The sequence below is a fragment of the Musca domestica genome, unplaced genomic scaffold (genome assembly GCF_030504385.1).
Source record: "Musca domestica strain aabys unplaced genomic scaffold, Musca_domestica.polishedcontigs.V.1.1 20, whole genome shotgun sequence".
Classification (NCBI taxonomy): domain Eukaryota; kingdom Metazoa; phylum Arthropoda; class Insecta; order Diptera; family Muscidae; genus Musca; species Musca domestica.
Window position 1 is genome coordinate 3,198,618 of NW_026712250.1, and position 15,225 is coordinate 3,213,842.

General features: G+C 36.3%; 1 protein-coding gene across 1 annotated transcript in view; it reads left to right on the forward strand.

Annotated features, from left to right (window-relative positions):
• LOC109611827 (TWiK family of potassium channels protein 7) overlaps positions 1 to 13,587 on the forward strand; it is a 127,346-nt gene extending 113,759 nt beyond the window's left edge. Inside the window, exon 6 of the mRNA XM_059122541.1 lies at positions 11,296 to 13,587. Coding sequence (XP_058978524.1) covers positions 11,296 to 12,005 — 710 coding nt within the window. The 3' untranslated portion in view covers positions 12,006 to 13,587. The remainder of the gene's footprint in view (positions 1 to 11,295) is intronic.
• The last annotated feature ends 1,638 nt before the right edge of the window (positions 13,588 to 15,225 follow it).

The following is a 15,225-nucleotide window of genomic DNA, read 5'->3' on the forward strand; positions in this document are numbered from 1 at the left end:
TAGCGACAGAAATTTCAATAGAAAATTTATCGATAGCGACAGAAATTTCAATAGAAAATTTATCGATAGCGACAGATATTTCAATAGAAAATTTATCGATAGCGACAGAAATTTCAATAGAAAATTTATCGATAGCGACAGAAATTTCAATAGAAGATTTATCGATAGCGATAAACTTCAATAGAAGATTTATCGATAGCGATAAACTTCAATAGAAAATTTATCGATAGCGAAAAATTTCAATAGAAAATGTATCGATAGCGATCAAATTTCAATAGAAAATTTATCGATAGCGATAAATTACAACACAAAATTTATCGATAGCGAAAAATTTCAATGGCAAATTTATCGCTGGCGATAAATTTCAATGGCAAATTTATCGATAGCGATAAATTTTCTATAGAAGTTGGTCGCTATCGATAAATCTTATTTATTAGATAAAATTTTTTCATTAGTCAAGGGGAATGTTTTTCTATCCCCTCTTCTCTCATGACATATATTTGTTATTGACGGCCCATCATTTTGTTAATATTTAATTTAATTTTCCTAAATACTTTTTCTCTATTAACAGTTGAGCGTTTTGGTTGTTAATAGGCCTAATTAATATTCATGGCCCCAATAAATATGGGATGTTTGTGGGAAATCATAAAAACCTTATTTTTATACACATTGTTGTGAAACTTTATGCAATTAATGCAAATCGTTTTTAATTAATTTTTCGTGGTCAACTGAGGGAGAGGGGGGAATTACGATATTTCCATGAAATAATGTGCTGTTTTTATTTTGCATAATATTTTGCCAATATTTATGGACGAATATTGGCCCGCAAATGGTAAAATATAAAAATGAATTTATCACACTATTCGGAAAGGACATTTGAAGGATGTAGATTTTAAGGAGTGAATATGAAATTTGACATGTGAAGATTGTCAACTTTAGGGGTGAGTCAAAAATTCCTCTTCCGGTATTATCCACTGATATCAGAAATTTTAAAAATAAATCTAAGATCCTATCACAAAATCTCAAGAAAATATTATTTCAAAAAATCCTATCAAGGCCATTCCATATTGGCTTTGGCGTAATTCCACATTGTCTTGCATTTATCTAAAATTTTAATACCTATTAAATTATTGCAATTACCACAACTAAGAATATGTTAATAGGCCTGGATCTTAGCCTTTAATTTTTAACTGGCCAAGGAATCGAATCATGGCTTAAACAATTGACATGCCACTGCAATTGTTGGCCTGGTATTACCAACGAAAAATTAAAATTCATTGCTTTCCGGTCACTTGCAGTGAGTGGCGTATGCAAGGCCTTAAGGATATTTTGTCGGCAGCTGCAACACTTTCGACATTAGCCTGGCATAATTTCCCCACACAACAGCAACAACAAAGTGGCCAATTGGCCAATCGTTTTACAGGCATGCCTGAAATTTTCTGCTGCAATGCAATACTGCTACCGGATCTCCTCCGTTGCTAATAAGCAGAAATCTTGTAATAAAAATGGAATATTGTACTTCATTAAGTGAAGCGTAAGGCAGCACAATACGCAGGTGCTTAAGTGTGCGTGTGTGTGTGTATGGTGCTTTCATATGCCAACTTGTATATGCAGGCATAATTATAACTGAACTAAAAGTCGAATTAAGGAAAAAGTGTTTAATTTGCATTTTATCCACAATGCACACACATACACACATGCATACATGGTCACCAACACATATACAGCGACCTTTACACTTTTACCACAGACCAAGCATTGTTCAGGCATACTCATAGTTTCTCAACACTAACACACACACACACACCTCCATACTTATCTACCTTACTAAAGACGACCATCAACCTACATCTTTGGCCCAACAGCATTTTGGGCAAAGCTCCTCCCTCTCTCCCTCTCCTTTGTATTAATTCCATGCTCTCTCTTGCAGGCAATTTGTTACACACATGGAAAAAATTTGGGAAAATTTAATTTTACTCCAATTAAAAACATCAGCATCCTCATCATCCACTTTCAACAAACGAATAACGAAACTTAAAGAGCGGGAATGAACCTTGAATTCAGGGGAATTGTTTAAAGATTGCTTCGTTAAATTAGAAAAGTTTGATGGGAAAATGAATTGGAATTTTTCAACAAAGAATACAACTTTAATTAGAAATTTCTGAATTGAAAAAGAAGAGAAACGAAACAATTTCGAATCCGAAACATAAGATTGTTTAAAATATGTTAGGGAGGTACAAATAAATACTGAACAGGAAGATGATAATTAAGAGAGACAAAATTCTTCGGATAAACTTAGGCCAATACAAAAGTTCATTGGGCAAACTTTACTCCAGAGAACAGTTTAATTTTCTATTGAAATTGATCGCTATCGATAAATTTTCTATTGAAATATATCGCTATCGAAAATTTTCCATCGAAATTTATAAATTTTCTATTGAAATTTATCGCTATCGATAAATTTTCTATTGAAATTTATCGCTATCGATAAATTTTCTATTGAAATTTATCGCTATCGATAAATTTTCTATTGAAATTTATCGCTATCGATAAATTTTCTATTGAAATTGATCGCTATCGATAAATCCTCCATTGAAATTGATCGCTATCGATAAATTTTCTATTGAAATTGATCGCTATCGATAAATTTTCTATTGAAATATATCGCTATCGAAAATTTTCCATCGAAATTTATAAATTTTCTATTGAAATTTATCGCTATCGATAAATGTCTATTTCTGGCTAAAGGACTTCCAAAGCTTCGCCTTTCTTCGGTGGCGGGAACAAAAGGCTTCAATGTTTGTTTGGAGGGACACATGTGGGAGTGTGTGTGTGTGTGTGTATGTGTGAGGGTCCTTAGAAAACAAATGCAGGCTGTGTCCTCTTTAATATCGAATTTAACACATTGAGTTTATCATCAGCAGAATGAATAACAAAAAAGAAAACAACAACAAAACCGTCAATTGTTATTGGGCTTGTAGCCATTTGCCATATTCAAAGACAGCTATTCATGTGAAAAAAAGAGTGTGAAAGAGAGAGAGAGAGAGGATGGGAGAGAGAAAAAAACTAAATAGGGAAAGTGAGAAAGAATCAATATCCCGTCAAGATTTATTTCATCATAAAAGATAAATGACATTGATGTAAGTTGAGAAATAGACAATAGAAGAAAAAGAGGACTTCCCGCCAGGGACGTACACAGAATGGGGGTCCTGGGACTCCTGTTCGGAATGGTTGTTTTTCTAACATTTTCTCTAACATTTAATTTGGATAAGCTAGTTTTATGCAAGCTGGAGCCCCTCCCCGATGTGAAATTTCTACCTACCCCCCTGTTTCGGACTCTGTTTCTGCTCCTCTTCGTGTTTTTTTCTTTATCAGGACCGCGTACCCGCTCTCTTGGACACTGGAAATCCTACAGACTTACATATATGATTAACCATTCTCGTAACTAGCCATTCCCGAGACCGTGATGGGGAAGGGGGGGGTCCTTATGACTTATGTGACTTGTTTACGACAAATATATTCATAGCCCTAGCTCCAAAGAAAAAACCAAACAAGAAGAGGCTAGAATGAATGAAGGGGAGCAGGACAAAAAAGGCAATTGAAAAAAAATATGATTTCACCAGGCGTCACAAGAAAAAAAAACTGGACTCACGCCTAAAATGTTTTAACACTTTCCCCACATTTTTAGGGGAAGGGGAGTAAAAATGCCTCTCCAGTCCTGGCAAAAAAAAAGAAGAAAAACCAAAGAGAAACGGCCAAGGAAAAAACTGTTCCCAAAGAGTGGGAACACATAAATCTGTTGTAAATATTTGAATTATTTCCGGGCGACCCTTCAAACACATGTTGTGCATATTTATGTTGACACAATGGTCATTTTGCAAAAATTTATGAAAAAAAAAAAAAAAAAATGGCGAAGAGAGAAGGAAGGAGGAGGAAGGATCACAGTTGGCAAATATCTTCAAAGGAAAGCGGAGAAAGTAATATTTTCAAAGTAAAGAAAAGCAAGGAAGTGTAAATAACACCAGCTGTTATGAATCTATAGGCAAATCTAGCCATCTAGCCAACCTACATACATACATACATACATATATAAACCAGATAAAGACTTCTTGGAAGGCCACAAAGAAAGGACATGTTATCGTATTTTTTATTTAAAAAATATTAGCTTCAAAATCTTAAGAAACTATTTTTTTCCGAAAAATTATAGTACATACAGGGAGAGCTAAAAAACTGCAACAAAGTCAAACGCCATAATTTTTACATTTTTTTTAAATTATTTTTTGAATGAAATCAAAAAATGTCGGAAATAGCATCAAATTTTAGAATCAGATTAGATTTGTTCGATTTGGTCACCTTTGGCACGAATTATGGCCTTCAAACGGCCAATGAAAACGTCTCATGCTGTCCGAATGTTGCTCTGCGGTATTTTAGCCCTTTCCCGGCGAAGCGCTTGCTTGATGTGATCAACATATTGGTATTTTTTAGTGCCAACCTTGCTTTCCAAAATACTCCAGACACAATAGTCCAACGGGTTGGTATCCGGAGATTTTGGGTGGCCATTGTGCGCTGGAAATGAAGCGAGGAACCTCATTTTGTAACCATTCCTGGGTGGCGTTGTTGTGGGAATGTCCAAGGTCTGCGGCCGAAATGTTTGCATGCCAAAGGCTTTAATACACCCCCCAGAATATTTTTGCGATAATATTCGGCATTTATTCCGATACCACGGTCGATTAATACGAGCGGACAGCGACCATCGGCTGTTATGGTGGCCCACACCATCACCATTGGCGGCACTTGAGTTCCGGTGGCCAACCGAAGGTGCACATTTTCAGCTAACATCTTTGGAAAGACGAACACGATCATTTTGTTTGTTTACAAACTGCTAGACAACGAATGTTTTCTCATAGGAGAACGGAGAAAACCAAATTCGGCAGTTCACCACTTTCGGCCAAGCGAAGCAACTGTTTAGGTCTTTTGAGTCTATTTTCTTTCTGTTACGGTGTAAGTTCTTGCACTTTTTGGAATTTCAGTGGCTTTACCCCGAGCTCATTTTTCAATATTTGCCGAATGGAATATTGTAATATGTTCATCTCACGAGCCATTTTTCGGCCACTACGACGCAGGTTTCGATCAAGTCGCTTCTTTATTTTTCGAACAATTTCTGCTGATATTGCTGTTTTCTTCCGTCCACTTCCTTGACGTCGGGCTACACTACCAGTATCACGGTAACGAGCGATGGTACGAGACACACAAGATTTATTAACATTTAAATGCTGGAGTGCTCTAACGATAGCCACTTCTGGTTTTCCAGCCAAATATGAAGACTCTTATTTCAAATTTCTCTATTATATAGTAGCCTTCTAGCGCAGAAGAGCAGGCGCCAGGGGACATCAAGTACAGATGTCCTTCTTCTTAGAGCCCACAAATCTCAAACAGTTGTTCACAGAAAAGTTGCTACCCTCAGAGACCTCCAGCATAGAGTAGTCGACCTTAGAGACCAGCGATGTGAAGATATTAGCTTCAGAGGCCACTAGTCTTAAGAAAATGGCGTTAGAGAACTTTGCCGTAAAATATTTCCCTCATTGCCTAGGTGATCTCAGAGGTAGCTGGTCTAGAGCAGTTCGCCTCACAGGCATTAAGGATGTTCAGATTGCCGTAATCTTAATCAGCTTCTAGCTCATTCCGTTTGTCGTAAAATATTTTTCCCCATTGCCTAGTTGACCTCAGACTTTCGAGCAGTTCGCCACACAGGCATTAAGGACGTTCAGATTGCGGCAATCGTTAATCAGCTTCCAGCTTCCTCATTCCGTTTGTCCAATACAAAATATTAAATTTTTAGTATATTCTAGTACTTTTCGTACCCATTTAGTACGAATTTCCAAAAATTCTGCCTTATCGCAGGCATACGTTCCAAACATGACCCTCGTAGCAGATTCTAGCTTCAGCCATTTTGTCCTGGCATTGATTATCAGTCAGTCAGTTATTTCCCTACTCCTGGTTGGTCCTTGAAAAATATTTTTCAAAAAAAAAAAAAACAAGTTCTGCTCCCAGGAAAACATTCTGAAAAAAATCAACTTCGACTCTCACAGATCCCTTAAGAAATTCTTAAAAAATTATATTTAACAAGAAAACTTCTCCCTTGGTCCTTAAAAAACTATTTTGAAAAAAAAATTAAAAACCCAAATTTGGAAATTTTGAAAAATATTCAAAACATTCCTATTTATGCTCTTTTGATCCCTTTAGGAAATATTCTGAAAAGTCCACTTTCATATTCAAAAGTCCAAAAATATTCAAAAATGTACCGATTTATGCTCTTTTGATCCTTTTAGGAAATATTCTCAAAAGTCCACTTTCATATCCTGCTTGTCCTTCAAAAATTTTTCTTAAAAACTCATTAAACATTTTCCTTTACGAAGCGTTTTTCCTTTACCGATTTTTTGTTATTTTCATTGTTGTTGTTTTTGTTGTCTGTATTGACATATGCTTTCAGACAAGCCTGGAATTTAAAATGAATTATCTTTTCATTGACAATCATTCAGGCGAGCGTGTAAACATCAATTCATTGTTAAACACGGTTTTTTTTCTCATGCGATATTGCTTTTTGAGGAAAATTTCACATCATTGGAAATTGGTCGCTGAAGGTCGTGGAGTTCAAGGTTGTGCTGGAATGCTATTGATTATATTCTTCAATATCCTGAAAAAGAACGAGGGAAAATATTAAATTTGTAATTAAAAATAATTTTATTTTTTAAGCTTTTAAAATTTAAAAGCTTAATTTTATTTTATGTTCTGTTGGTTTTTAATCTCCCATCCCTGGCCATTTGGGGGGGGTCAAACTTTTTTTTTCCTATGTGTGGGTGTGGGTGTGTGCGTGTGTGTGTACTTTTCCATGGTTATGGAATTTGTTTCGTTTTTATCCCCCCCTTTTTAGCCAAAACTTCATAACCTATTGGCCATCCAGTCCATTTAAATGACCTTTAACTCCCTGGAGATTATTTAGACCGCAAACGTAACCAAGATTACACTTTTAAGGCTTAAAGGGCAAACAAATGTTTATAACCTTTTAACCAGCATAATTTCTTTTTTTTGAAGGGTATATCAACATTGTTTGGGGGGGGGGGGGTAGCTCCCACCACACTCTCTGTGGTAATGTGGCTGGTATCTGTGTGTGGGAGTATCCCAAACGTATATGAGAGAGCTGGTGTGTGTTTATTTCATCCATTTGAGAGAGAGAGGGAGAGAGTGAGCCAGGCACTTTGGCTGTGTGTAAGTGTTACACATTCATTTGTGTAGTTTTATTGCTCTGGCATTTTTGTTGGTGCTGGCCTTTTCGTTTCGATTCCGTTTTTTTTTTGCAATTTTTACTCAATTATAAAAGTTTCCACATTAAAAGTTTACAACGCCTGTAATGTTCCAGCAATGAGAAACGGAAAAATTGTCGTAACTTTTTTTCTGTGTGGTCTGTTTCGTTAGAGTTGTGTTGTTCATGGTGTCCACCAGGCTCTGCTAATCTGCAGCGCCCACCTCCTCCGCCCATTCCTTGGCTACACTTCTTAAGTTATTCAGTTATTTTGAAGCAGAAAAATACATTTATTGTCCCCTTTTCTGAAAGCCGCCATTAATATTGATGAAGAGTGTGGGGGAGAGGAGAGGAAAATTGGGGAAGAGTCTGATTTTTCTGTTCAAGTATCTTGCCTAAATGTCTGCTCTAGGAGTGTGGCTGAGTAAGTGTGTGTGTGTGTGTGAGAGAGAGTGAGAGACCACTTGCATTTCTATCTAGTCGTCTATTTGATTTGTATAGAGTTTCAGTTTTATTTTTATACGTTTTTTATTAGCATCCCATTAAAGGCTATTAGAGTGTAAATGCCTGAAGTAGAAAACTTTTAATTCCGCAATTCTCCACAACACTTTGCTAAGCGACAGTACGTGAACATGGATGGCATGGGCGACATGATGGCAATGACCAAATGCCATTTGCCAGTTGTCTTGGAAAATTGCTATGCTTTTCTTAGAGTTTGGGAGCTGAAGAAGGGAAGGGGGGGGGGGGGTTGGGGTAGAAGAACAGAAATGAGACAGAGTAAACCACTCATCCAATATTTATGTGTCTGTACATGCATGGATGTTACTTGAAGTTGGGTGACAATGTGGGCTCACCAGACAGTGGTTAGGGTGGTGGCCAAAGGATAAATTTAGGAAAAATTATTTTTGAGTAAATGTTTCCATTTTTTTGTGTTAAATTTGGAAAGTGATGAAATGTGCTTGAAGTACCCGATATAAGGGATCGAGGAATAGCACTTCATCGAATACTAAAAAAATTGGGATTTTCAAAATTAAAAAAAAAAAAAATCGAAAAAATCCTTTTTAAAAATTTTGGCTTTTTCTGGAGGAGTGCACCGATATGTCCCATCTTTCCACCAGATCTTGAGTTGATAAAAATATTGAGACATGCTAAATTTGAAAGGAAGCGGGAGCTTGCTTCGCATTTTATGGGAGTTTTTGATTATTCAAAATTGTTATTTTTTGTGGGGCAAGTTCCTGAAGGAGTGGGCCGATATAGCTCATCTTCGCACCAGATCTTGTGTTAGTAGAAATATTGATATATCTAAAACTTAAAGAGAATCGGATGCTTATTGCGTATTTTATGAGATATACATTTATTCCAAATTCTGACCCGTTATGGGGGAGGTACCAGAAGGAGTGGGCTTATATCTACGACATTCACAACATATCTTATGTTAGTGAGAATATTGAGTTTTACAAAATTTAAAGAGAATCGGATGCTTATTTCTCATTTTATGAGAGATACAATTATTCCAAGTTCTGACCCGTTATGAGGGAGGTACCGGAAGTAGTGGACCTACATATTCCATCTTTACATCTGGCCGTGTGTTGTTAAAAATATTGAGATGTGTGAAATTTGCAGAGAATCGGATGTTTATTGCGTATTTTATGAGAGATACAATTATTCCAAATTCTGACCCGTTATAGGGGAGGTACCGGAAGGAGTGAGCTTATATCTACGATATTCACACCAGATCTTGTGTTAGTAAAAATATTCCGATATGTGAAATTTGAAGAGAATCGGATGCTTATTGCGTATTTTATGAGAGATCAAATTATTCAAAATTTTGACCCGTTGTGGGGGAGGTACCAGAAGAAGTGGTCCTACATATTCCATCTTTACACCTGGTCTTGTGTTGATAGAAAAGTTTGAAGAAATTTGGATGCACATTTCGCCCTTTGTGAGAGTGATATATATTCTAAATTTTGACCCGTTATGGGGGAGGTACCGGAAGTAGTGGACCTACATATTCCATCTTCACACCTGGTCTTGTGTTGATAGCAATATTTGGATGTGTGAAATTTTAAGAGAATCGGATGATTATTTCGCATTTTATGAGAGTTATATATATTCTAAATTTTGACCCGTTGTGGGGGAGCTACCGGGAGACGTAGGCCAATATATCCAATCTTCACAGTAAATCTTGTGTTGATAGAAATATTGGGATGTGTAAAATCGGATCGGGTATTTCGTCTTTAATGAGAATTATAATTATTCAAAATTTAGGCCCGTTATAGGGGTAGGTACCAGGAGGAGTGGTCCGTTTTATCTATTATACATACCAGACCTCTTGTTGATAGAAATATTAAAATGGGAGAAATTTTAAGACAATCGGATGCTTATTTCGCATTTTATAAGAGATATAATTATTCCAAAATTTTGACCCGTTGTGGGGCAAGTGCCAGAAGGAGAGGTCCAATATATTCCTTCATGACGCCAGATATTATTTAAGTTGAAATATTGGGATGTGTGGAATTTGAACAGAATCGGATGCTCAATTCGCATTTTATGATTGTCTTGGTTATTCCAAATTTTGACTCTATTGTGGGGGAGGTACCACAAGGAGTGGGCCGATATCTACCAACTTCACAACAGACCTTGCGTTAGTATAAGTAGAGGAATGTGTGAAGTTTGGAATGGTTCAGATGTCTATTAAGAATTTTATAAGAGATTTAATTATTCAAATTCTGACCTTTTGAGGGGGAGCTACTCGATGGCGTGGGCTGATGTCCATTTTCTCACCTGACTCTTGTTGGGGAGGTACCAATAGGAGTGGACCAATGTTGCCTATCTGCGAACTCGATCTGGATTTGATAATAATACTACGATGTAATAAGTTTGAACCCTATCGGATACTCCCTTTGAGAGTTATCGTTCGCAGCAGCTAGACAGATAGATGTACCGACGCCCCTAGATCGACTCCAAATGCCCTGTAACGGGTTTGGTCCAAAGAGAGAAAGAATCTTTTTTTTTTTTGTAAAATTGATAGGGGTAAAATTTACCACCACGTCATTGAATACGTCCCAAAATTTCACCTCGACAGTTAAAGGTTAAAGAGATTTTTTCCGAGGAAATTTCGAAAATTGTTTTCTTGGGAAAATTCCGAGATTTTTGAATAGAGAAAAGTAAATTTTTTTACTGGAATTTTTTTTGTTTTACCTTTTTTTAGAATTACTTTAAATTTTAATTCCCTTAATCCTCTCTTCCCACTGTTCGCCTCAAGGCTCCGTGGCAAGTCTGTCTGTGTTGCAAGAACCCATAAAGCTTAAATTGACCACAGGCTTAAGGCTAGTCAGCGGGAGGAGGAGGAGGAACGAAACGAAACATTCTGTTATCCTTACCAAAGCAATGCCAGATAGCGCTTTAAAATAAACTTACCCCCTCCCCTGTTAGGTCCCCATATATTGCCTTTTAATCAAGATGTTTGGTGTGAGCATGTTTACATTGCTGCTCATCCTTACCAGGCAGATGTCTTAGCTGGCCGACGGCTGTGACAGTGCGAATTAACACATGGCTGTGACCACAAAATTACAGGACTAACATTTAAGCCATTCGTTGTGGTTTGAGGTTAAATTGAGCCTACAACGGAGGAGACGGAGGCACAAAAGGACGGCGGACATGTGGCCGGACAAGTGACAACGACTGGATGAATGAATGAGGAGATGGGGAAAATCTCTTTCACACAGACATACATACACACACACATACATATAGCCTGATTTGCCAAAGCAGCTGTATCTGATAAGCTTAACGAGCTTGTTGTCTGCTGGACTCTCTCTCCCCCTTCTCCCTCTCTTTCCATTGCTTAGACGACTGATTAGTAATTGATGTAGACCTAATACCTTTAATACCTCCCAGCCTTATCTGGAATTGATTCTAATTGTTTTCTTTTTTCTCTCTCTCCCTTTTTCTTCCCTCTCTCTCTCTCTCTTTTTGTCTCTGTTTATTTACAGGTTATGGTGGCATTTCACCCCGCACCCAATGGGGTCGCATTGCAGCCCTGATCTATGCCCTGTTTGGCATACCCATCGTCCTGCTGTATCTCTCGGCCATGGGCGAGGGCCTGTCGGCGGGTATGCGTTGCCTCTTTCGCAAGGCCAGATCAAAAAGTACCGTTAGCAATGGCAATGGCAGCGGTGGTGGGGGTGGCAACCCGTCCAGTGGGAATCAATCATCCTCGGGGAACAAAAAGAGCGGCAATGAGTCGAAACACAAAAGCAAATCAGGGCAACATTTTGCGGGACCCAAAATGTTACCCGGCCATCATCACCAATATGGAGCTCTCAGCAAACACTGCAGCTCAACAGGTGGTTCACCCAGTGTACCCATATCCATATGCGTCATGGTCCTGATATGCTACATAACCTCTGGCGCCTTGCTGTTCCACAAAATGCAGGACTGGAGTGTGTTGGAGGCCCTCTACTTCTGTTTCACCTCCTTGGGCACCATTGGCTTTGGCGAACTAACACCCTCGGGAAATCTAACGCTATATTTAGCCTCTGGCTATATACTCATCGGCATGGCCGTGGTGGCCATGTGCTTTAGCCTCATCCAAACCGAGTTGGTGATGTGGCTGCGTCGCTTCAGTGTGCAGGATCACGTTATGCCCCAGTCGGATGATGTATCGCTGGTATCAGTTTCAGTGACACCCAAATCCTCTTGACAACGACCCACCGCTGACCTGCTTGCAGGCAGCGGTCCCGGCCCCAACACAATGGGCCAGCATCAGACCATGTTCTTTGGACCAGCCCACATGTTTTCCCAGTACAACTCCTTGCCGCGGCGCACACTGAACTCCAATTTCCAACGCAACACCCCCATACGAAGATCGACGGGCATACCCGAACACCATATTGAGTACTTCGTGCCACGAAGTGTTAGCGAATTCAATTTATCCGGCGTTGGAGATTTGGCACTGCCGCCACCCAGGCGTTGTTCACCCACCGGCATGGGCCTGCCGCATGGCCTACAACTGGGGCCGCCCCAGACTCTCATATGTGGTCCACCTCCGCCCCAGGTCCAAATTGTTATGAAGCCACGCGAGAAAATGGTGACATTTGAGGATGAATCAAAAGGCATGGTGCCTGGTATGGCGACTAGCTCGGCGGTGGGTACAACGTGTCCCCATGGCGTGCCAACAACACCGCGAAAATCCAACCCAGCTGGCCATGGGGTTGGAGGTGGTGGCGGTGGGGGTGGCGCCGATGTTTTTATGTGACGTGAATCGCTGAGATGACCCACTCTGAGTGGTTTACTAAGCGATGCGCCACCACCACCACCACCAACCGCCAACACAGATGATGTCTTCTCACTGACCACAAGCACACAGTTGGACCAGCAGGGCCAGGATGTGGCGGGGATCTCGGGCGGCGAAAGAGATTCTCTGGATGGTAGTATGAGTGATTTAAAAACCAAATCTCAACCAGGAGATGTGATACGTGTCTGAGCTGGAACTGGAAACAAAGTATCAAAAAAGGCAGCAAAAAAAATAAAAAATAAAAAAATACAAAAAACAAAAAAAGAAGCCAAAAAACAAGAAACTTTCAACTGATTTTCTAGGTCATAATAAAGGAAGAAAAAAAAATAAAGCCAACAACAAGACATTGTAGTATTAACATATTTTTGACAATTAAGTGTGAACATATTCCAGTAAAATTAATATTAAAAAAATAAATTAAAACAAAATAAAAAATTAGGATAAAGAATAAATTTTGTAATTATAAAACAGGGCTTAGAAATTGGGGTGAGAAGTCTGGATTTTTAAATGGAAGAAACAAATAAAAAAAAAAAACAATTAAAAAATAAAAAAATAACAAATAAATATGCCTATATTGACGCTCTATTTATTCCTCGACTATTATCCACGAGTAATAACCCAACAATACGGGTTTGCACTCTTAAATTCTATTTCTAATTCTCTCTAAGGTTCATAATTCTCTTTCTCTCTGTTGTGTGATTGTTTTTGTTCTTGCTCTGTTTACATTTATGCTAGTGATTGCGGTATTGGTAATCAATGCCGTTTTTTTTTCTCTACAATTAGCATAACAAGAGAAAGAGAGTAACAATGAGGGGAGAATAACAAGGAACGGGGTTTATATGGGGTATGTTCAGTGATGCTGCTGCAGCGTTTATCACATAAACAAATTTTATGAATTTGATGGATTTTTGGCCACTTTTTGGTCTTTTTCAGATTCGAGACAAACAGAGAGATCAATTAATTTTCGAATGTAAGTCAGATTTAATTTTTTTCTTATATTTTTATTGAATTTCATTAAATTTATTAAAATTTTGAAAAATAAAGAAACTAAAAATGCTATTGAAAATTGAAGTAAAAATTAATGAAAATAATAATTAGACTTCTTGCCATCACAACTTCTCAGCCCTGTTTTAAATTAGAAAAATTTGAAAAGACATCCTAAAAAAATTGAAATTTCAAACATACTCATACACACACATACGTCTGTCTAGTCAAAATAAGTCAATCTTGTAGGTTAGTTTGAAAATGTAAATATACAAAAAGTAAAAAAGTAGACATTGAAACTTGTAATATACTATTTATAAATAATATTTATATATATTTAAATATCAAAATGTCACTAACTCACACTGGTCATTTCATCACAAAAAAAAAAAATTTTAATTTTATTCGAAAAAAAAATATATTATTCAAATATAAAGGGTCGAATATGTCATATTTCCAAAGATTTGTTGCCAGAGTTTTTTATACTCAATTTTTCCCAATTTTTCCATAGATTTTTTTTTGGAATTTTCCAGACGAAAATATTTTAAATTTTCCATTGAAAATTATTCTAAAACATGAATTCTAATATTTTTGCTGAAACACATATTTTGAATTTTCCTATTGAAAAATAACCTATGGGAAAATAATCAAAATTTTTCTAAGAAAAATGTCTACATTTTCCTTAAAAAAATCGTAAATTTTATAACGAAAATTGCCAAAATTTCTTAAATTTTTTTATATAAATTTTATAAGTTTTTTTCTTTTTTTTTCGAATAGTTAACTTTTTCCAAAATTTTGTTGCTATAAATGTTTTTTCAATGTTTCTGAAGAAAATATTTTGAATTTTCCTATGAATAATATTCTAATTTTTTTTTTAATTTTTAGAATTTCCTAATGAATGTTTCTAAAGTAACCAAAAAATATTCAAAAATTTCTAAATTTTCCTCAAAAATAAGTCGTATGTTTTTATAACGAAAAGTTGGCGAATTTTACTTACTTTACGAAAAATGTTCTAAATTTTTTTGAACAATGAGTTTTAAATATTTTCTTCTCTAAAATTTGAAAATATTCAAAAATTCTATTTTTTCTAAGAAATAATTTCTAAATTTTCCTTAAAAATAAGTCTTACAAAAAAAATGTTTGCTAAATTTTCCTAAGTTTTCCTAATTTTTTTAATATTAATTCTAAAAATTTTTCAATTTTTTTTTTAATATGTAACTTTTTTTTAATATGTAACTTTACCTTTTGTTGGTGCAGTTGTTTTCCTCAATTTTGCCCAATTTTTCCTATAGATTTTTTTTTTCAATTTTCTTGAAGAATTTCCTAAGACAAATGTTTTAAATTTTTTTAACTTTCATATTTAATTTTTTTTTCAAGAAATTTAAAAATTTCTAAGAAAAATTTCAAAATTATCTTCCAAAAAAAAAAAAAAAACCTAAATTTTTATGAAGAAAAAATGCCATTTTTTAATTTTACTATAAAAAAATTCTTAATTTTCTAATATTAATTTTTTAAATTTTTCTATAGAAAATTTTCTAAATTTTCCTTTAGAAAAAAAAAAAAAAAATAAAATAACCAAAGAATTTAAAATATTTTAAGAAAATGTCTTATTTTCCCTTAAAAATACATCTTTAGTTTTTAT